General features: G+C 32.7%; 8 protein-coding genes across 8 annotated transcripts; 5 read left to right on the top strand and 3 right to left on the bottom strand.

Annotated features, from left to right (window-relative positions):
- The first annotated feature begins 2662 nt into the window (after window positions 1-2662).
- Window positions 2663-6162, top strand: LOC128964098 (uncharacterized). Its single transcript, XM_054310656.1, has 4 exons — window positions 2663-2674; window positions 3091-3257; window positions 3391-6109; window positions 6157-6162. Exons 1-4 carry the CDS (start codon window positions 2663-2665, stop codon window positions 6160-6162), a joined length of 2904 nt encoding a protein of 967 aa, XP_054166631.1.
- Window positions 6163-6184: 22 nt separating this feature from the next.
- On the top strand, window positions 6185-6992 carry LOC128964099 (neurotrophin 1-like). Its single transcript, XM_054310657.1, has 4 exons — window positions 6185-6243; window positions 6325-6579; window positions 6690-6832; window positions 6922-6992. Exons 1-4 carry the CDS (start codon window positions 6185-6187, stop codon window positions 6990-6992), a joined length of 528 nt encoding a protein of 175 aa, XP_054166632.1.
- Window positions 6993-7684: 692 nt separating this feature from the next.
- Window positions 7685-10232, bottom strand: LOC128964200 (transmembrane 9 superfamily member 3-like). The gene is made up of 8 exons (XM_054310761.1): window positions 9911-10232; window positions 9733-9844; window positions 9587-9670; window positions 8851-9516; window positions 8564-8784; window positions 8140-8495; window positions 7916-8076; window positions 7685-7850 (listed from the first exon to the last, which is right to left on the bottom strand). Exons 1-8 carry the CDS (start codon window positions 9998-10000, stop codon window positions 7783-7785), a joined length of 1758 nt encoding a protein of 585 aa, XP_054166736.1. The 5' UTR covers window positions 10001-10232; the 3' UTR covers window positions 7685-7782.
- A 77-nt stretch (window positions 10233-10309) lies between these two features.
- On the top strand, window positions 10310-12621 carry LOC128964100 (geranylgeranyl transferase type-2 subunit alpha-like; the record flags this gene model as incomplete). The annotated part of the gene is made up of 7 exons (XM_054310658.1): window positions 10310-10443; window positions 10507-10617; window positions 10706-11024; window positions 11099-11827; window positions 11882-11989; window positions 12143-12415; window positions 12485-12621. Coding segments are annotated over exons 1-7 (1680 nt in total), but the record flags the coding sequence as incomplete, so codon positions are not given.
- Window positions 12622-12910: 289 nt separating this feature from the next.
- On the bottom strand, window positions 12911-13440 carry LOC128964215 (heat shock factor-binding protein 1-like). Its single transcript, XM_054310777.1, has 2 exons — window positions 13208-13440; window positions 12911-13149 (listed from the first exon to the last, which is right to left on the bottom strand). Exons 1-2 carry the CDS (start codon window positions 13277-13279, stop codon window positions 12934-12936), a joined length of 288 nt encoding a protein of 95 aa, XP_054166752.1. The 5' UTR covers window positions 13280-13440; the 3' UTR covers window positions 12911-12933.
- A 188-nt stretch (window positions 13441-13628) lies between these two features.
- On the top strand, window positions 13629-16919 carry LOC128964197 (uncharacterized). Its single transcript, XM_054310758.1, has 5 exons — window positions 13629-13969; window positions 14070-14301; window positions 14361-15365; window positions 15439-16437; window positions 16498-16919. Exons 1-5 carry the CDS (start codon window positions 13941-13943, stop codon window positions 16759-16761), a joined length of 2529 nt encoding a protein of 842 aa, XP_054166733.1. The 5' UTR covers window positions 13629-13940; the 3' UTR covers window positions 16762-16919.
- Window positions 16920-16974: 55 nt separating this feature from the next.
- LOC128964102 (denticleless protein homolog) lies at window positions 16975-18768 on the bottom strand. Its single transcript, XM_054310659.1, has 4 exons — window positions 18485-18768; window positions 18197-18419; window positions 18002-18133; window positions 16975-17939 (listed from the first exon to the last, which is right to left on the bottom strand). The coding sequence occupies exons 1-4, from the start codon at window positions 18605-18607 to the stop codon at window positions 16975-16977; spliced, it is 1443 nt and encodes a 480-aa protein (XP_054166634.1). The 5' UTR covers window positions 18608-18768.
- Window positions 18769-18830: 62 nt separating this feature from the next.
- Window positions 18831-19930, top strand: LOC128964212 (eukaryotic translation initiation factor 3 subunit F-like). Its single transcript, XM_054310773.1, has one exon. It carries the CDS (start codon window positions 18994-18996, stop codon window positions 19837-19839), a length of 846 nt encoding a protein of 281 aa, XP_054166748.1. The 5' UTR covers window positions 18831-18993; the 3' UTR covers window positions 19840-19930.
- Window positions 19931-20007: the final 77 nt, after the last annotated feature.

Consider the following 20007-nt stretch of genomic DNA (forward strand, 5'->3'; position numbering starts at 1 on the left):
TACTATTTGATAAATTTTATGACTATACAAATTGATGTCAATTTGTAAATTAGTGTGTTATTTAACAAACATAACAGTCCATAATACATCCCTGTGCCAATTTAGACTATCGGTGCAAATATTTGCAAACAACTCTAATATTTTAGTCATATTTTTTTCGTAAATATTAGACAAATAAGTGTTTTATTTGTTTTTCTATGAAATAATAGTTTTTTTAATGTTTACAATAAATCTATAGTATATTTATATTGATATTAAATTATTTTATAGCTTAACTATATATTTAAAAGATATATAAATTAATATGATAAATCAATATTTATATCTTAGTTATTTATAATAATAAACAATCACATAATAAGTCTACAGTATATGCTATAATTTTAAGATTACTTCCAATATTTTAGATTATTAAATAAAAAAAAAGTTATTTATTTTTTAATTTATACGGTTGTATATAATTCATCATTAAATTATAAAATAAATTCCATAAAAGTCTGTCTCAATGTAATCAAATAATTACATATTTTAAAATGAAAAATAATATTAATTTGCTTAATAATAATACGAAATATACTGTAAATTTATTATACATGTATAATATATGCCTTTTTATAACAAAATAACCGAATTATAGGATTAAATAAAAAATCATTTACTTGAATAATAATAATATAATTTATGAGAAACTGTTTCAATTGTCTAATGAAGTTAAATGAAATGTCGATATGAATTGAAGTCGAAATATATATACAGTTTATAAAATATATTATACAGTAGTAGTCATAGTATTCATAGTTAGATATTATTGTCAAACAAAGAGTTGTGAAAATTTGAAAGACTTGTAAAATGGATAAAGAAATGGGTTTTAAGGGTTAGAATTGTGTGAATGTCTTCCTGTCTATCGGGTTATCGTCACTAATATAAGATTGTTATTAAATATTATTTTATTTGTTAGTTATTAGCATTAAATGTATTGACAAAATAAAATATCTTGTAATCTGTCATCAATTGTTTATCATTTGTCATAACAATTAAACTATTTATTTGTGTTTATAGGCTATTATTTTAATTGATAAGAAAGACTACTATCACTATTCAACATTTCCCATAGATTTTTAAAAGTTTTTATTCAATTGAAACAAAAATTATTTTGTTGAACTTAAAAATTACATTTAAAGTTACAATAAGTCATAACTCATTACTTTAAAAACAATTTCAAACATTATTGTTAACTAAAAAAATTTATATGTTTTCATGTCATTCACCACAGGATTTATATTTCAATACCAATCATAAACTAATTCATATTATTTTTTCATTCAACACAAACTTTATGTCTATATATACTATTTACAAATGATTAATAATTTTTTCACTATTTTAGAAGAAAAACTATTGAAAACATTAACTATTATTTATTTACCATTTATAAAGATATTTAGTTTAAATAAATTTTAATTATTTTTAAAAATAAATAGTTGTCTTTTATCAGAAAAAAATATTAATAAGAATAATGAACTTTTGTTGATGTTTTCAATAATAAAAAAATTTATTAATTGTTTCTCAATAAAATAATAAGTTAATAATAATAATAAAAATATTTTTATTTAACATATATTATAAAATATATTAATTAAAACTCTAATTTGTCTTTATATGAAAATATAAAATATTAAAAAATGTTTGTTATTTTATATAATTAGTTCAATTGTTTGCAGTCTTGAACACACAAGAAATACTTTATGAAATAAACAATAGATAAGCACTTCCTTTAGTAGAGTCACTGGTTTTTTAAGAATTGTAATATTGGGTCCAAAAATAGTTTTTATTAATATAATAATCACTTTATAATGTAATTGTTGGGAACCGCTCTTTCAACAGACCTGTTATATTGAGAAAAAAGTCTTTATTGTGTTTTCTTAATATATATTTTAATAAATATATTATATTTATTCATTTGCAATAAAATTGAAAAATAAATACTCTCTCTCTCTCTCTCTCTCTCTCTCTCTCTCTCTCTCTCTCTCTCTCTCTCTCATTCACTCACATCCAAACAGCGATGGTTTTAATGGTATTCAGGAGAGATGACACACTTTTTTCTTTAGCTTTTGAAAACATATAACACCAACAAAACCACAAAATGTGTGTAAAGCAAACATATGCTAAAAAACAGCCAAATGAGTGGTGAAAGTGAACACTTAAGACGCCTTTAGAGGGATGTTAACAAACAATACACTGAAGATATACTTCGAGAGAGAAAGGCATCAATTCCTATGAAAACCCAGTTTTAGATTTTTCATAAAAAACCATATATTCTTTGACTGACCTATAATAAGAGTTTTTAAGATAAATATAAGTAAAGATTTTTACTAAATAATCAATATTTTTAAAAAACATTATTTAACTTTGTAAGTGATTAATTAGTTTGTGTATTACATCAAACAGTTTTATTAGAAATTTTGTGGCCAATTATAAATTGGTTCTACATTTTTGGTGACTATATTATTATGTTTGTATTAATGGTCTACAAATAAAATGATTTTGTGATCTCAAAATGTTATTATATTAATTAAAATGCACAGCATTTGCAAAGTTGAAAATTTTACAAATTTTATCTATTATTTAAATTGAAAATCTATTTTAATTAAAATTTTAATGAATGGATCCTAAGGTTTGTATTTTCAATTTTATTTTATTTTATTAATAATGCTATAAAATATTGCAATATTTATTGTTTTTTCAATTTAAAATAAATATAAATTCCTTAATTTAAGAAAATTAATTTTTTTTAATAAATATTATTATTTGTCACTAAATTAGTTAACTTTATATACTTGAAAAGCTTATATAATAATTTAAAAGATAGTTTTTCATAAATTAGTTATAAATTATATACTAATGTTGAATACTCTATAATTATTTATGTTTTTTTCTAATAATAATAATTATTATTTAATAATAAGAAAAAAATTATTTAATATAATATTTCTTTTTAATTTATAAATTAATTTTTTATAAAGTAATATTTAATACAGTCATTCAATTTCTGTAAATATTATAAATAATAATAATTTTAAACAAAAATAGATTTGGTTTCTATTGTTGAGTATATTAGCGATTAATAAATTAATCGAAACAAATGGAAGTTTAGACCATAAATCCAATTCAACCCATAAATTGTCAAAACGAGGTCTCAAATCAAATGATATATTAGTTGGCAAACCATCGCCTCAATGGTGGAAGTCTTGGTGGAGGTAATCATAAAACAAAAATATTTTAACCAATATTTTAATAATTATATAATAATATACAGTATATCTGATATAATTTTATATTAGTATTAACTTTAAGTATAACACAATTTAATTATATTTTTACGAGGAATAGAGATTACATCTCAGAAGTGACGGACCCAACAGTTAGACCATATCTGTTGACTGGAAGTAATGCACATCAGATCCTAAGCTTAAACAATGAGGTGCAGACACATATAGATGATGAAGAAGAAGAAGAAAGTGAATTAATTCCACCCCAGAGACCACAGATCAGAACAACTGTTAGTCCTATTAAGCCATCGATTGTCGAGAAACCCTCGCCGCGACCTTTAAGACCAACAGTAGGGCCGCGACAACCAGTTTTCAGACCTGAATCTACAACAACTACTACAATCTCAACAGATGAAGATGAGATTATCGACACAACTGAAGAGTTTATACAAACTCCTACTACAAGAAAACCCCAAACACTTCCATTAAGAACTACTAGACCACCATTTTTTCGTCCACAACCGACAACAACTGATGCAACAGTTACTCCAACTGACGAGAAAACCGATTTTGAAGAGACTGAAGAACCTATTGAAATCAGTTTCAAACCGGGAAGACCTACTGCTACTCCAGCAAAAATGATGACAAGATTTCCAATTCAAACTCGACCTTTTTATACGACATCCCCGACGGTTGCAGATGAAGAAGTCGATTCAGAAACTCCTATTCAACCACCCCTTAGAGTCCCATCTCCTCCCCCATCATTCCGACCGTTTCAGCCACAGTTTAGACCAACATCTCTGCCACCAATCAAAGGCAGGCAACCTATACCTACAATAAGACCTCGACCTACATTTGCCCCTCCGGTTAAAGGTCAGCCACCCCCGCGTCCTCGACCAGTAACTATTTCACCGCCAGAAATAGAGGAGCAAACACCTGCACCGACAATATCTCCAGCAATTAAAATACCACCAAAACCGACCATAAGACCAGTTTCAAGAACGACAGCGCAGCCACCAGTCAAAGGTCAGCCGCCAACTCAACGGCCAATACCTACACTTTCGCCGGAGGAAGAAGAAGAGGTAACAAAATTTACAGTTAAACCTCGAGTTACGACACCACCCCCTGTGAAGTTGCCGCCAACATTTAGACCAAAACCTGTAATACCTCCAACTCGTCCTCCCATTAAAGGTCGCCCTCCTATTCCACCCCGAACTCCAGCACCAATTTTTATTCCTCGAACGTCTACAGTTCCACCAATCAAACGGCCACTTCCAACAAGACCTATAATTAGACCCAGACCTACACAACCACCAGAAATAGAGCAAGAAATGTTAGAAACAACACCCAGAACTCGTCCCCGTCCAGTACCGACTTCTCCACCTATTAAAGCACAGCCAACAATCAGACCCCGAACAACACCGCAACCGACGTTTGCGCCACCAGTTAAAGGTCCGATACCAACGCCACGTCGTCCAGCACCTCAGCCGAGACCTACTTTAGCGCCTCCAGTGAAAGCACCGCCAACAACGACAAGAGCTCCCATAACTTTCCGGACAACAACTCTTTCTCAAATTGAAGAAGAAGAAACCGAATTACCGCCAATTAAAGGTCCTCCGGCGCCACCAAAACCAACTTTTCGACCAACACTTGCGCCTCCCATTAAAGGACAGCCACCTGTGATTAAACCTAGACCTACACTTCCTCCCATAAAAGCACCGCCAACCAGAGCAACCATACAAACGAGACCAACGCCTCCGCTACCAGAAATTGAAGGTGAAGTTATAACAGAACAACCAGTTCCTCCTAGTCCAAGACCACAATTTCCTATTAAAGAACAGCCTACAACTAGCCGACCAACGTTCCCTCCAAGTCGACCGCGACCAACATTTGCGCCGCCAATTAAAGGTGGATTCCAACCAGTAGTAACCAGAGCACCAAAAATAATTCCCAGACCTACAATAGCTCAAGAAATTGAAGATGACATTCCTTCAGTCAGACCTAAAACTTCATTACCGCCTATAAAAGCACCGCCACAACCAACATTTAGACCCAGAAGACCCCCCATAAGGGAAGAGCCAATACTACCAACACAGAGACCAATCGATGAAGAAGAAGAAGAGAAAACCGAAAGACCAATACGTCCGCGACCTGTAGTACCGTCCGCTAGAGTACCATCTCCTCCACCATTTAGACCTCGACCTACATTTGCTCCACCTATTAAAGGTTCGCCACCATCAGTAACATTCCGTCCGCGTCCGTTCCCACCCGCCGGGGACTCACAGATATCAACATCACAGACACCCATCACTACTACTACTGAATTAACCAACGAAATAACAGAATTAGATTTTGCTATTTCAAGCACTGAACCGCCATTTGGTACCCGAACCACACGTCCTAAACCGAGACCTTTCGTACAACAACCTCGAGTGAGTCCATCACCAACAACTCGTCCAGTGCCACCTATTCAAAGAGTTCCAATTAGGTCATCTACTACTAAAACAACTACAGAAAGTCCCGAAACTACTCAAACTACTAGTGATGTCGAGTCTACTACCAGTTTTACCGAAGATGAGATAACTGAAGAGCCAATAAGACCGCGACCAACACCAGTTCGTCCACTAGTCCGTCCACCAGTACGTCCATCAATACCACCGGCACCATCGCAAAGAGGTCTACTCATTCCAAAACCACTGCCTTTGATTCCTAAAGTTCCTGAACGCAAACCTGCTATCATTCTTCCACCTGTGCCTCGACTGCCAGTGCAGACATTAAGACCAACTAAAAAACCTTTGATTGGAATTAAAACCGGACCAAAACCGGGAACTAAAGATCGAGTTTTACAGTTTAATCCACAATTAGGACCAGCGGTAACCCTTAGTAGACCTGACCGACCACTTCCTAACGGAACAATGCCTCCGTGCGGTTTGCAGGGAAAGAACTTCTGTATTCTCACAAATGACTATCCCATGTAATATTCCCATATATCTCATATATATCCCAATCATTCATAAAAATTATAAATTTTATCAAATATTTTATTTCCCCTCAGGAGTGATGTCAAGACTGTGGTCGACAAGAGCTTCCAAAGAATTCGTCTCATGTATGAAGAGCTGCAAACTGTTGGCGATCCGGAACTCTTTCAAAGCCATTTGGGTAATAGCAGTGCCTCGAGAGGACAGTTCGCCTGTCAGACTGAATCCAATTTTATGCGTCCCGGTTGGGCTCAGGACGCTTTGACTGGTGGGTGGATGGTTATTGTCAACACTGATATATTCCCACAAAAAGTCCGTACCGAAAGTTGTCGGTAAGTATTTCATTACTGATAGCAACTGATAGTTACCTTAAAAATCATTTTTTTGCAATAAATTTATTATAATTATTAATAATTCTATTGTTATTAACAAATCCTATCAGTCGGGCTAACGAACCGTGCGATTTTGTGGCGCCTTTTTACGAGTCGACGTGTCAGCAAAGGTTTAGTCTTCACCGACTCATAGCCATCGATCCCAACGATCAAAACCGAAGTCCAGTGGTAGCTCTGTTCAAGTTTCCCGCGGGTTTGTACACACACACACACATACGCGGATTTCCGCGGGTTCATTGCGATCCGTTTTATACTAATTTTTACATATTTGTGTCCAAATAGGGTGTTCCTGTCGGGTCGATCCCATCAGAAGAGAGTCAAAAAAGAAGAGAAAACGAGAAACTGTTTATTAATTTGCAAATTATATATTAAAAACTAATTGAAACGCCATATGTTTTAAAGCTGTAGTTCATAATGTATTATAACTTTTTTTTAATTTTTTGATATATTTATGCATAAAATTTTTGTATATTATATTTTTGTTGACAAAATAAATCTCTCAATGTTTAACTTTGTTTTTTTGTAAATTATTCACAATATAATATGTAAATACAATATGTTTATAATTATTATTGCGTTATATACATGATTAACAAAAAATAATTTTCCTATAGATTCAATAGTCATTTAATAAAATATATAATATATAATATAAATATGCTGAATAATAACATATACGGTAGAGTAATTAAAAATTATATTTTTTATTGAACTTTTTATATTAAATAATTTGGAAACATATGAATTACAAATCTAATAATACTATTAAATTAATATAATTTATTTGATGAAATCACGAAATTATTTTTAAATATTTAACATAACTTATGACACATATATTTACAATAAGTTTACAATTAATTGTTATAATTATACAATTATTACAGTATATCATTGCAAACATTTGGATAGTGACTTAAATTCATAAATTAGCAAAAATTAGTTTCAATTGCTTTAAAATTTTTAAAGCAATTCATATAAATTAAAACACTAATCAATCGATGTATAAATAATGATAAATCAAATAATACATCAAATATTTTTCAAACATGAAAATACATGAATTAAACACAACTGACAAATGGCATCACATTTTGATGGCTTTTGATTGAAAAAAAATGTTTACAATTATAATTCACTCGTTTAGTCAATTTTGACCGTAGAATAAATTTTTCGTACAAAAGCTCGGGTCCCGAGATATCCAAATGTACCTTAAATTTTGAACAAAATTAATAATCAAAACATAGATAAGTTATACACTTTTAACCAAACATACCACACATGAGTCCCAGGGCTGCGCTGAATAAAGCCATATATCCAAAGTAAAAGACCGTTTGAAAGAATCCATACATTTTTGTCTTAAAGAAGAAGTAGTAAAACGAATAGAGATATACGTAACCTGCGGTCGAAGCACCCGACAAGAAGCTGGTCCACTGCCTGCAAGACATTAATTGCAATCATATGCAATGGCAAACTTAAGTTCATGTGATATATGCTTACCATCGATAGTCTTCTGCATTAAGCAGAAAATATGTACAAACAATAGTGACACAGACGGTGACTGTGGTTAGAATGAGAAACACCAGAAGCATAAAGCCATAGACATAGTATATCTTGTAGGCCCAGAAAGATGTGAATATAAAATACATTTCTATAAAGATTGAGCCGAATGGCAATATTCCTCCCAAAAGTACGATAATCGATGGCTCCATAAACCACTTCTTTTCAGGTATAGGTCGTGGAACAGCGTTAACACGACACGGATTGTTCGGCTGACCGGCCAGATTGCGACCCAATACAGTTCCCACCAAAGTTAAAGGCAATATCACAAAAAGGCAAATACTAGTAATTGCCACCTGTTTATCGATAATTACAAAAAAAAAAAATAAATAAAACTTAAATTTCATTTTTGTGTAATCTATACCATTGTTCCAAATGGTATGGCTCTGGAGGCGTGATAGTAAATGGCTATAAAATTGATTAAGAAAGCAGTTCCGCAGATAAGTGCCGGCAATGAAAATGCACTCAAAAACATTTGTTTGATCCATAGTCGGCCACCGGTCTGTGCATAAAGACTGCCTCCAAAGTATCCGTTCACAGGAGATGTGGCCGCGTATACAAAGATAGAAGTCGTCAGTAAAGAACCTGTTGAACAATAGTTTAGGAAAATCATTCAAATTATCGTAATATTTAAATACCAAAAACACTTACCTCTGCCTATATAAAGATCACCCACTATTGCGAATATAATGACAGTGAATGTGACAACTGCTACATGATATCCAGTTCCGACTAACACAGAGAACATCAATGGATAAGCCGGTGCCCGAAATACGTCTCCGTGAACCTGTTTCCATCCATATTCATCACCCAAATCGCGTTCCATGTCATCGAGATCATCATCTTTACTGTAACGTTGATAATCTTTACGTAAAGTTCTCATCAAAATCATAGTCACAAGACCCACGAGGAACAGGACCATCATAAACGAGTTAAATATCGAAAACCAATGGATCCGGTGCTGGAAAAAACTTGGATCCAAGTATTTGTCGAAACGGTTTTCATACAATGTGCTCGACTTTTTCCAATTGACTTCATAGCTAAATGACATCTTTTTATTGATCTCCAATTTAATCTTCACTTCGCTGGTCAGATTCACGTCAACAATTCTATTGCCATTATAGCCGATGTCAAACTTCTTGTGGGTCCAGATATAGTAACTATTATCGTTTTCGTCCACTTCACCGACAATACCCCAGATGGGCATATCGTCGATATACATCTGATACCAATAGTAGTTCTTCACGGCGTAGACTAGTGCCTGAAGTTTCTCTTCATTTAACTCGATCTCACAGTACGGCGTCGGACCGACATTTGCTGTCAATTAATTAATTAATATTACGGTAATAATAATAACAATAATAACCGGCTATTAATTGAGTCATACCTTTAAAGTCAATATTAAGTCCAGAAAACTCTAGTTCGACGCCTTGTAGAGCTTCTCCGAGAGTTTCGTGATAATGTGAAATACCTTAAAACCATTACAAACAACTGTCAATGGATGGATCAACTGATTGGTGACACAAATAATACCTTTTTTAGTGCCCCAACAGAAAGGCAACGAATAATAACTGTACGTCTCTTGTCTATTATGATACGGACCCACTGTATTCATCCAGAGTACCACTTCCTCGTTGTCTTCATACTACAAAAAATAATATACAAATCAGATGAAAACGTAATCACCAAAAGCGGATCAATTGCTACATACGGTGTGCGAGTGTTCATCGCTGAAGGAGTCGCTGACGAGACAGACGACAATTAGTATTACGACAATCAATGAGTGACCAGTTGTTGTCATTGTCAACAATGTTGTGTATTGTAAGCAATATATCAAAGAAAACAAATTTTGGATCAAATGGTAAATCCAATCACCAATGGTTTGGTTGACTCCACGTCAGAGACATATCAGTGAAAAACACTACAGTTTTGTGTCTAATGTATTGAATAACGCCTTAACTGTATATACAGTATGTGTTGAAAGTATTGGTATTATTAATGCAATAAACACTGTGTTATATAATACTCACATCTCTACTGTTGGCCAACACTTTCATTGAATTTATTTAATATTAATACTAAAAATCAAAGTAGAGGTCTATACGGATAGGGGTTTGCAATCGACACTAAATTTATAGTAAAAGTGATGAATATTTTGATATAATTTTCACTAATTTATTAACATTTGTTGTCTTATCTCAAGAGTTATAACTATATTATAGTTAGTAATCAACAAACAAAATGGTATGTATTTAATGATAATTTATATATTGATGTCATTCATGTCATTCATCTTATGATTGACAGCACAACAGATTAAAAGTCAAAAGCGATTCACAGAAAGAGTTAGAAAAGAGACGCGAAAAGGAAGACAAATGTCGACAACTGATTGCTCTCCAGAATCTGGTCTTCGATAGGGTTTGTTGTCTATACTTTGATCCACTACTTGACGATTGTTTGACAATTTTATAGTAAATATTTAATTGATAATTATCACTAACAATAGCGGACACATAAAGATTATGGTACGGAATCACTGTCTTTAAGCGCCCAATTGGTTGCAGCAAATCCTGATTTATCCACCGCTTGGAACTATCGGCGAGAAATACTTCTTCAATTGAAAAGCGAATCACTGGAAAACAGTGAATCGTTTGATACGATTTGTCGAAATGAGTTACAATTAACAGAAAATTGTTTGCGAGTTAATCCCAAATCATACTGTGTTTGGCACCAAAGGAAATGGATAATTGAATTGATGGCTAATCCAGACTTAAAGAATGAAATACTATTATGCAATCAATGTCTTAGTTTGGATGAAAGAAATTGTTTGTTAAATTATTTTTTTTAATATGAGACGTGTTTTACAGTAAAAACATTTATATATTTTTTTTATCGGCAGTTCTTGCGTGGGATTACAGACGGTTTGTGTCAAAAATAGCCAAAATCGATGTCTCAGAAGAACAAAAATTTACGTTACGTAAGATTGAGGAAAACTTTTCAAATTTCAGTTCGTGGTATTACAGAAGCTGTTTGTTCAGAACTGCTGTCACTCAAAACAACTATGATTTCAGTCAAGACTGGCATCAGGAGTACGATTTGGTACAGAACGCCATATTTACCGATCCCACTGATCAGTCGGCCTGGTTTTACCACAAATGGCTGGTCGCTACTAATTATGGACATAACATTGTTTGCACTGCCAATGAACTACAAACTAAAAATATCCAAATTAATCGCGTTGTATATAATCAAACTACCGCTCAATTAAGTGTCCACTTTTCCCGTCCACTCAAATTTAAACCATTGATATCACTTAAAATTAATAACAATTGGTTGACAAAAACTGAATGGCAATCGACATTTGTTGGCAACTCAAGTGTTTGGTTTATCGACTTCAACCAATTGGATGAGTTCAAGGAACTCACTATAATGTCTATTCCAACGTTTGACGTAAATCGTGAAGCAATTGAAGAAATTACTATAAAAGTGGATAATCTTAATGATATTACTGATAAACAAGTGTTAGTTTGGGAAAGAAGTTCTAATTTGTTGGACAATAATTTGACTCTCGAGGAGTCGTATTTGAAATCCTTACGTGAATTACACAAATTAGAACCCAATAATAAATGTAAGTTAATATATCTAAAGTTACTTATCATTAAAAGAAATAATTACATTTCAGGGGTTAATCTTACTCTCGCGTGGACTGATCCAAACAGTCAAGTAAATGATATTCTCGATAAACTTATCAAATTGGATCCATTAAGAGTCAACTATTATAATGATTTGAGTGAGTAAACAATTTGCGTATTTAATTAATAGTATTTTACAATTTTATTAGTAAACTAATTAACTAACTGTAATAAATTTCTGAATCAACAAGATTTCAAAAACTATTATTAACATCTATAATACAAGTAATAAATTTTTAAAACATTTTCAGAAAGTAAAACCATATTAAGAGAAAAGATAAACAGTTTTCAATTGGCCTCAAATGTGACACTAATTAATCTGAATTTAACGACTTTATATGATTGCAATCGTTTGTCTCACATAAGGACACTGGACTTCAGTCAAAACAATTTACTTAAATTGAGTCAATCATTCAACCAATTAGTGTCTCTCGAAGTCTTAATGTTGGACTCAAACAAGATTTATACAATCGATGAAAATATGCGATTAGTTAATCTTAAGATATTGTCACTCAATAATAACAGTAAGTTATATTCATAAACAAATAAGAGTTGATAATTTGAATACTATTTTTTAATTTGTTTTAATCAAGAAATTTACGATAAGAAATGTTTGACACATCTGAAAGAGTGTCTTAAATTGGAAAAATTGGTGATCAATGAAAATCCGATATCATGTCATCTCAAAAATATAACTAATTCAGAGCTTTTATTATCATCAAAGCTCAAGATAATAGTCGATACTTTACTAAATGAATCATTTAATAATAATAACATAAATGATGATAATATTTACTACAAATTATTTTAAAGTATCATAAAATACAACTAAATTACAAATTATATATAGTTTTATACACAAAGAATTAATTTTTATAAATACATGATATAATTAAATGAGAAAAAGTGTTAAAATTAATACAAATTTTTATATTTTTGTTAACCAATTATAAACACATTTGTGTAATAAAATGTCTTTTTTTTAATAATAAATTTAATATAAAATAAATATTTTACCGACAAATAAATTTTTTTTTTTGATTCATTTATTAATTTGTTGAGCGTTTGAATTAATAATATGATTAGTATTAACATTGTCTTCACCGCCGATACCACTGTTGGTATCACTTTGAGCGACCAATTCATTAAGATTGTGCTCCAAGTCATCGATGCGATGACCCATTTCGTCGATACGGCTTAGGATCTGATCGGACATCTGCTGAAACTTATCTTCAACCGATTGCAACAGTGTTTGGACCTAATATATCACCAAATGTTATATCAATGAGCAAAACATTAATGTCTTCTTCACTTACAAACTGCACCACATCTTTGGCCTCTTTGGTATCGATGGCATTGTTGGTGTTACAGGAAGTCTTGTTATCCATGATTGTGTTTTTGGTGGTCAGCGATATCAACCACACTTTCAATGGACAAACACTTAGATCTTCAAAACAGTGGATCCAATAAATCAATCAATCAATCAATTTATAAGAAATGCAAACAATTTTTTAGACATTTACTACCCATTCATTTGCAAACACTGTTACACTATATTTATATTACATTATATTAAGGGTTATTCATATTGTTTTAATGTTAACTCATAGCTAACGGTAACTCAATTGTTGTGCCAAATGTCACGTTATATGTGAAACAATATATTTTTGAGGGGTTTTCTACTCAACATAGATATTGTCAAAACATTACACAATAATACAGTCTATACTACAGTATAGTGAGTATTGGTATTAATAATATTGAGTTAGTGTTAGTGTTGTGTTAGTTATCGGTTAATCCACTGATGAATGGTTTGACTGAATATATTGAGCGCAAAATAAGCGCCACTTTTATTGTTTGACAAATGATTTTCAGATTTCCATCACTTATATAATCATTGATTGATTTATTGTACAAATTGTTGTCTAATTGTTGACTATAATTGTGATTAACTTAAATCAAATATAATTTATATTTATTTATAGTTAAAAAAAACAATTGATCCGCAATTGGTGTCAATTGTTTTGATGACATATTTCTGTCGGCAATATGTCGGACCCGATTGAATCAAAAGAAAGGTAAGAACTCTTGATTAAGACAATTGATTTCATAAATAATATGATTGTCTTGACTAACAAAATGCCTTCATTTTTATCTTTCATTTTTTTATTTCAACAGTTATGAAGATTTGCTCAAACAATTGAAGCCATTCTCAGTGGTTTCTCAACGGCTCAGTGCTGAAGAAGCGGCCAAACATCGGGTGATAAATGATGGCGATCTTATCAAAGACGAAGTGGTCATTAAAGTGAGCACTGATGATGACGATGGCACTGATTTGATAGAGGAAGAGGAGATTGAAGTGGTTTTGGCTGAAATCGAGACCAATGTCAACGACGAATCTCTCAATGAAGTAGCTATTATAGTGACCAATAGATATATCGATGATTGTTAACTTCTGGTCTTTTTTAGCCAAATTACGGTCAATTTTCGTGCTTTTTCTGTAAAAAGAAATCGCAAGACTTTGGCAGTTATCGCGAGGCATACAGTCATTTACAACTACACATCGATTACTTTCCGATTCAGTGTTCAATCTGTGATGAAGCTATCATTGATGTCCTATCGTTTGCGAAGCACTGTCGAAAACAACACGAAAATCTTGAGAAAGCGGTTTATATTCATAAGTTTAACGCAAATTTTCACAATTGGATCCATACTTATTTGACTACCGGAACAAACGAGTCTTTCAAAGCTAATCCACAAAAGTATTGTCCGGCTTGTGATTGGATTCATTTGAGTGCTCCCGATGTTAACAATCCTAACGATACGATACCAACTCCTAAACCTTTACAAGTGTTGGGACATATTCACGAACACATCCATTATTTACCGTTTAGTTGTAAGATATGTCAACAAAATGGACGCGAATATCGAATACATGTTTTGGACGGCTGTCGCAAGCATTTTGGCACCGATCACAAGGAACTGTTGGATTCGCCGCCATTTAATAGCTATTTTAATAAGAAATATACTATATCTGCTTTAGACAAATTCATATCGAATTATTTAGAAATTTTTGGACTAAAGTGTCCCAAAATGAATAAAAAAAGCCGAAAGAGATCTAAACCACTGTCTAATACTAATAGTGATACCACACCATCGACTTATGTGACGATGAAAACATCGATTAAATCAAGTGATACAGAAGTTGTGAAAGTGATACAGACACCAACTAACGCGGGAACAACTAAACCAAATATTATTCAAATAGTAGATCCGATCACAACTTTGAATAGTTTATCTATTAATACCTCTGTCAATGAAGTGAATGGCAAAGTTCTCATAAGATTTCCTCATACCTACGTTTCGGCGAATCAAATGGAAACGCCATTAATGATTCTGCCATCGAGTAATACTCTTAAATTAGAACCCATTGCCGTTGAAAGTACTGATTTGGGAGTTCTTTGTCTCGATCCGGTGAGTTGTCTGTCAATAATATCTGTTGAAATAATGTGAAAATAACCGGTATTTTTGTGTCTTAATCATATAGAAAGTGATAGAAATCGAAGACAAAACATTTCGGTATTTGTGTGTGTTTTGTGGTAAAGACAAAATATTTCCATCAAGTTTTGACACACAGATTCATTATGCCATACACTTTGACTACCATCCCGTTGTCTGTATGATATGTGATAAACGATTTATGGATTTAAGCACTTTGATGTCGCATTATGTGGTCGACCATCAAAAATATCAAAATAATTTATTCCATTTTGTCAAAGAGGATGAAAAAGTTGAGAAATGGATTCAATCGTTCATTGATTTCCAGAAGACTCACGAGTTTAAAGGTTTAGTTTCGCCTGTTTATGGACAACATTGCTTTATATGCGATAAATTAGTAAAAACTAAAGACAACAGTTTGACTATAAAATTTGATAAATTAATTGTAAATGAAATCAGAGATCATATCCATCAACATCTAAATTATTTTCCTTATAAATGTGCCATTTGTTTGTACGGAGGACGGGATGTTAATTTCACGACATATAATAAAAGTGCTGAAAAACATTTATATAAATTTCATGGCATCAACTTTAATGATGATAAGACTAAAAAAGAGATTTATAAATTGATTATTAAATTCAATGAAATATCGCAATTGGAAAAGTTTATCGACAGTAAACTATTCCCCAATAGGACATCTGATATTGAAAATCCTATTGTTATTAATTTTAAGCGAAAATTAGAGGAAATTGATAGCGAGTCTAAAAAACGCAAATTATTGGAATTGTCAAAGTCATCGTTGGTGTCCAACATCGGTGGCATCAACTTATCAAACGTGACAAATACGACACAATCACCGATAACAGCACAAGTGGTTCCAATGGTCAGAAAAGTTATGCCATCTGTAAATGTACCGCAAATCTTAGCCACGTCTGTCAAAACTTATTCAATCAATCAAACTATTTCTACGACAACAACTACTACTACTAATAGTAATAATAGAAACAATGCACTAAAGACTATTTTATTTAGTCCCACAAAAATGGTATGTACTTGGTTATTTTAATAATATTATTATTTAATTATAATTTATGTTAATTTTAAGGCTAATGGACGACAGATTACATTATTGCCTAAAATAGCACCAAAACCGACACCACCGACGGTTAATCCCATTCAAGTGATACCGACAAAGACCACGTTTGTTGAGTCTTTTCTCATTTGTTTTCATTGTCGGCAACGAGTGGCCAATACGAGTGAACTGGAATCTCATCACCGAAGCACTCACCCGAAGCTAACAATTGCCAGCTTTACACCCAATAAGGCTGATATCATAGCGCTGTCCAAACCTATAACTTTAAAATATTGATAAAAATAATTGTTATTTAATTCTATCGACTCATAAGACATCACATTTTAAAATCTATTCATAAATTTTATTGGTTTTTTTCATATAATAAATATTTTCACAATTAGAAGTTTAATTAACATTTTATAAACATTTTTTTTAATGATATGATAATAATACCGATGAAAATAATTTGTAAATTTCAAAACAAATAAATAGAAAGTATTAAAGAAATTAAGGGGTAAAATAGTCACTAATTTTTCGATTATTATTAAATAATTGTCTTTTCGATGATTTATGTCTCGAATGGTTTTCTTTTGACTTATTTGTGGGAAGACTTTGAGTTAAACGCATTCGTTTGGCTGGATTTGATGGAGTCATGTGCTGTTTGCCCGATCGCTCCAACCAATTGGTAAGCGATGAAAGTGGTTGTCCATTATTGTGTGAAATCATATCAATAGAATTGTTTGCTTTAACCTCAATCATCTTCAATTGGTCACTATTGGGAACAAATTCTTGACTCGAATTATTTTTCTCTTTTTCAACATTTGTGTTGAAGAGCGACCATTTGTTAACCTTTTGATCGTCACTACACGTATATATACTGTATGAATGATTGTCGGCTAATACTGCAGTGACTTCTTCATCTGAATGTGGCAATACATTTATAGGTAATATCGGAGTCATATCCATCAAAGACGTACATCGATTCGTGTGAATCGGCCAAATGAACGCTCGGCCATCAACTGATCCACTGATAAGATAATTATCTCTGAATGTATTAATTCGGGTAAAATTATTAACTTGAAGTCCAATGCATTTAACCGATGGGAAAGACATATCACCACAGAAACCATAAATGCTATGATCACTACAACTTGCAAACAATCGGTTATTTGAGGCAAAAGTTATGTAAGTAAATCCATGACTCGGTGAACATTTTTTGGATCCCAGATATAACTGTTTGATGGGAACTGGAAATGTTTTATTCATTTTATTTCGCCTACACTTCCTTAAGTCCCATAACTTAATGGTACCGTCATTAGCACCACTACTATACAAGTATTCATTGTGACTATTAAAGGAAACACAGGTCACACTATTAAGTGGTGATGATTTCTGTGACCTCACTTTAGGCGATGACTTATATGATGGCAAATGACTCAAATGTGCGTTTTCTATCACTATAACTGATCCGCCTTATTGTATACAAAAATATTGTATTAAATATTAAATGTCATTAAAAACAATAGCAACAAACCTCTGCCGCATCTCAAGTCCCATATTTTAATGAGTCCGTCCCGCGAACCGCTGGCCACCACATTCTGATCTTTGAAATCAATCGACTTAATTGATCCGTTGTGAGCACATTCATATGAATAGACCTTTTCAACTGTTTGTTTGTTAAATACAATACATTAGTATATTTAAAAAAATCAAAATTTATATTAAAAACCTTTATTCACGTCCCAAATGGTAATAGACTTGTCTCCCGAAGCGGTTCCCAAGTGATCGTCAGATGATGGCCTCCACTTCACGTCGAAGATGGCATTATTGTGTGCGCGCCAAGTCTTGCGGACAGTCATATCGCGGCTATTAACAAGAGCCATATCGCCACCATCGTTGGCCACCGATAGTAGTCCATCATTCATAGCCATTGCCAGAGGAGGTGCCCCCACCTGAACGGGTCATTCATTCAAATTATTAATATCATTGAAAATAACAATTATTTTATATCATTTACATCATTCAAATCATTGAACTCGTATTGACCGCAAAGACTAAGTTTATTAAATGCAAAGTCAATGAGTGGACAACTTCTTCGACCACCGATTTGTCGGTCAACTAAACTGTTGATTAAATTCATTATTTGTTTACTTTTTGTCGTTATATTTGAAGTCAAAAGAATCAGTCAATTGTTGTCACCGTTTAGTTGACAATCAATGAGACTATCATTGAGTTTACGCAACAAAAATGCGCCAAAAATTACAAAATACTAACACCTCTACAATCGCGGGAAATCAATCGGAAAATAAAATTAATATACATTTGTTATACTTATTATGAAAAACATAATATAGCAGAGATAATATGTGGTTAACACCTCTAATAGTAGTTTTTAATGTGTTTGTGACGCATGCGTTGTAAAGGTGTTACTGTTGACAGCATTGCACGCGTTGGCAGTGATTACACAATTGACACACAATTATCACATATTTTGACCATAAGTTTGGCCACCAATTGGTGATAATCATGACATCAATAACAGTAAGGATACATCCGGTTGTATTGTTCAACATCGTTGATATCTATCAACGCCGCAATTCGGATGCCAATCGGGTGATCGGCACACTTCTTGGCCAACAAGACAAGTCGGGTAACGTCGAGATCAGCAACTCGTTTGTTGTGCAGCACAGGGAGGCTAACAATGAGGTGGCCATCGATATCGAAGTGGCCAAAGAACTGTATGAATTACACCGCAAAGTGAATCCAAATGAATCGATTATCGGTTGGTTTGCTACCGGCGGCGGTGAAATCAACGAGTATTCAGTTGTCATTCATGACTACTACTCTCGTGAGACAACAATTCCGATTCACTTGACTGTTGACCCGTCGGATCGGGGGATTAACATCAAGGCCTATATTTCGACACCATTTGGTGTGCCGGGAAAGACTACCGGAACCATGTTTTCTCAGTTAACTGACGTGCATATAGCGGCCGGCTATGAACCCGAAATGATAGGTCTGCGCGCCTGTACTTTGGCCTCGAATTTGGCCATTTTCGGTAAAGCACAGTCGATGGACAGCGAGTTAGATATGATTATCAATACATCGCAAAAAGCACAGGAAGTTATTGCCAGTATTTTGCATTTTATCGATGAAAGCATATTGACTGGTAATAAATCAATACCCAGTAATAGCAATGATATCGGCAGACAATTGATGGCCACAATTGAAAGTATTGTACCATTTGGTGGTGAAGACGATGACTCTTTGAATGCTAATCTTAAAGACCTTCTAATGGTTGTCTATTTGACAAATCTAACTAAAACACAACTCGTATTGAATGAGAAATTAAGTTTACTTCAAATTAATTAAAAATTAGTTTTATTTCGTCTCTTAAATACTTTGTAATCACTTGTGGTAATTGCATGTCTTTAAAAAAAATTGTCACCAATTTGTATAAGTTATAAATTAATTATATTTTAATGATTTAATTAAATAAATGATTGGTGTAATTTGTTTTTTGATAAATAATTGTTTATT

The sequence above is a fragment of the Oppia nitens genome, unplaced genomic scaffold (assembly GCF_028296485.1).
Source record: "Oppia nitens isolate AA-2021 unplaced genomic scaffold, nextdenovo-longstitch-racon4-pilon3 scaffold8_pilon_pilon_pilon, whole genome shotgun sequence".
NCBI lineage: Eukaryota > Metazoa > Arthropoda > Arachnida > Sarcoptiformes > Oppiidae > Oppia > Oppia nitens.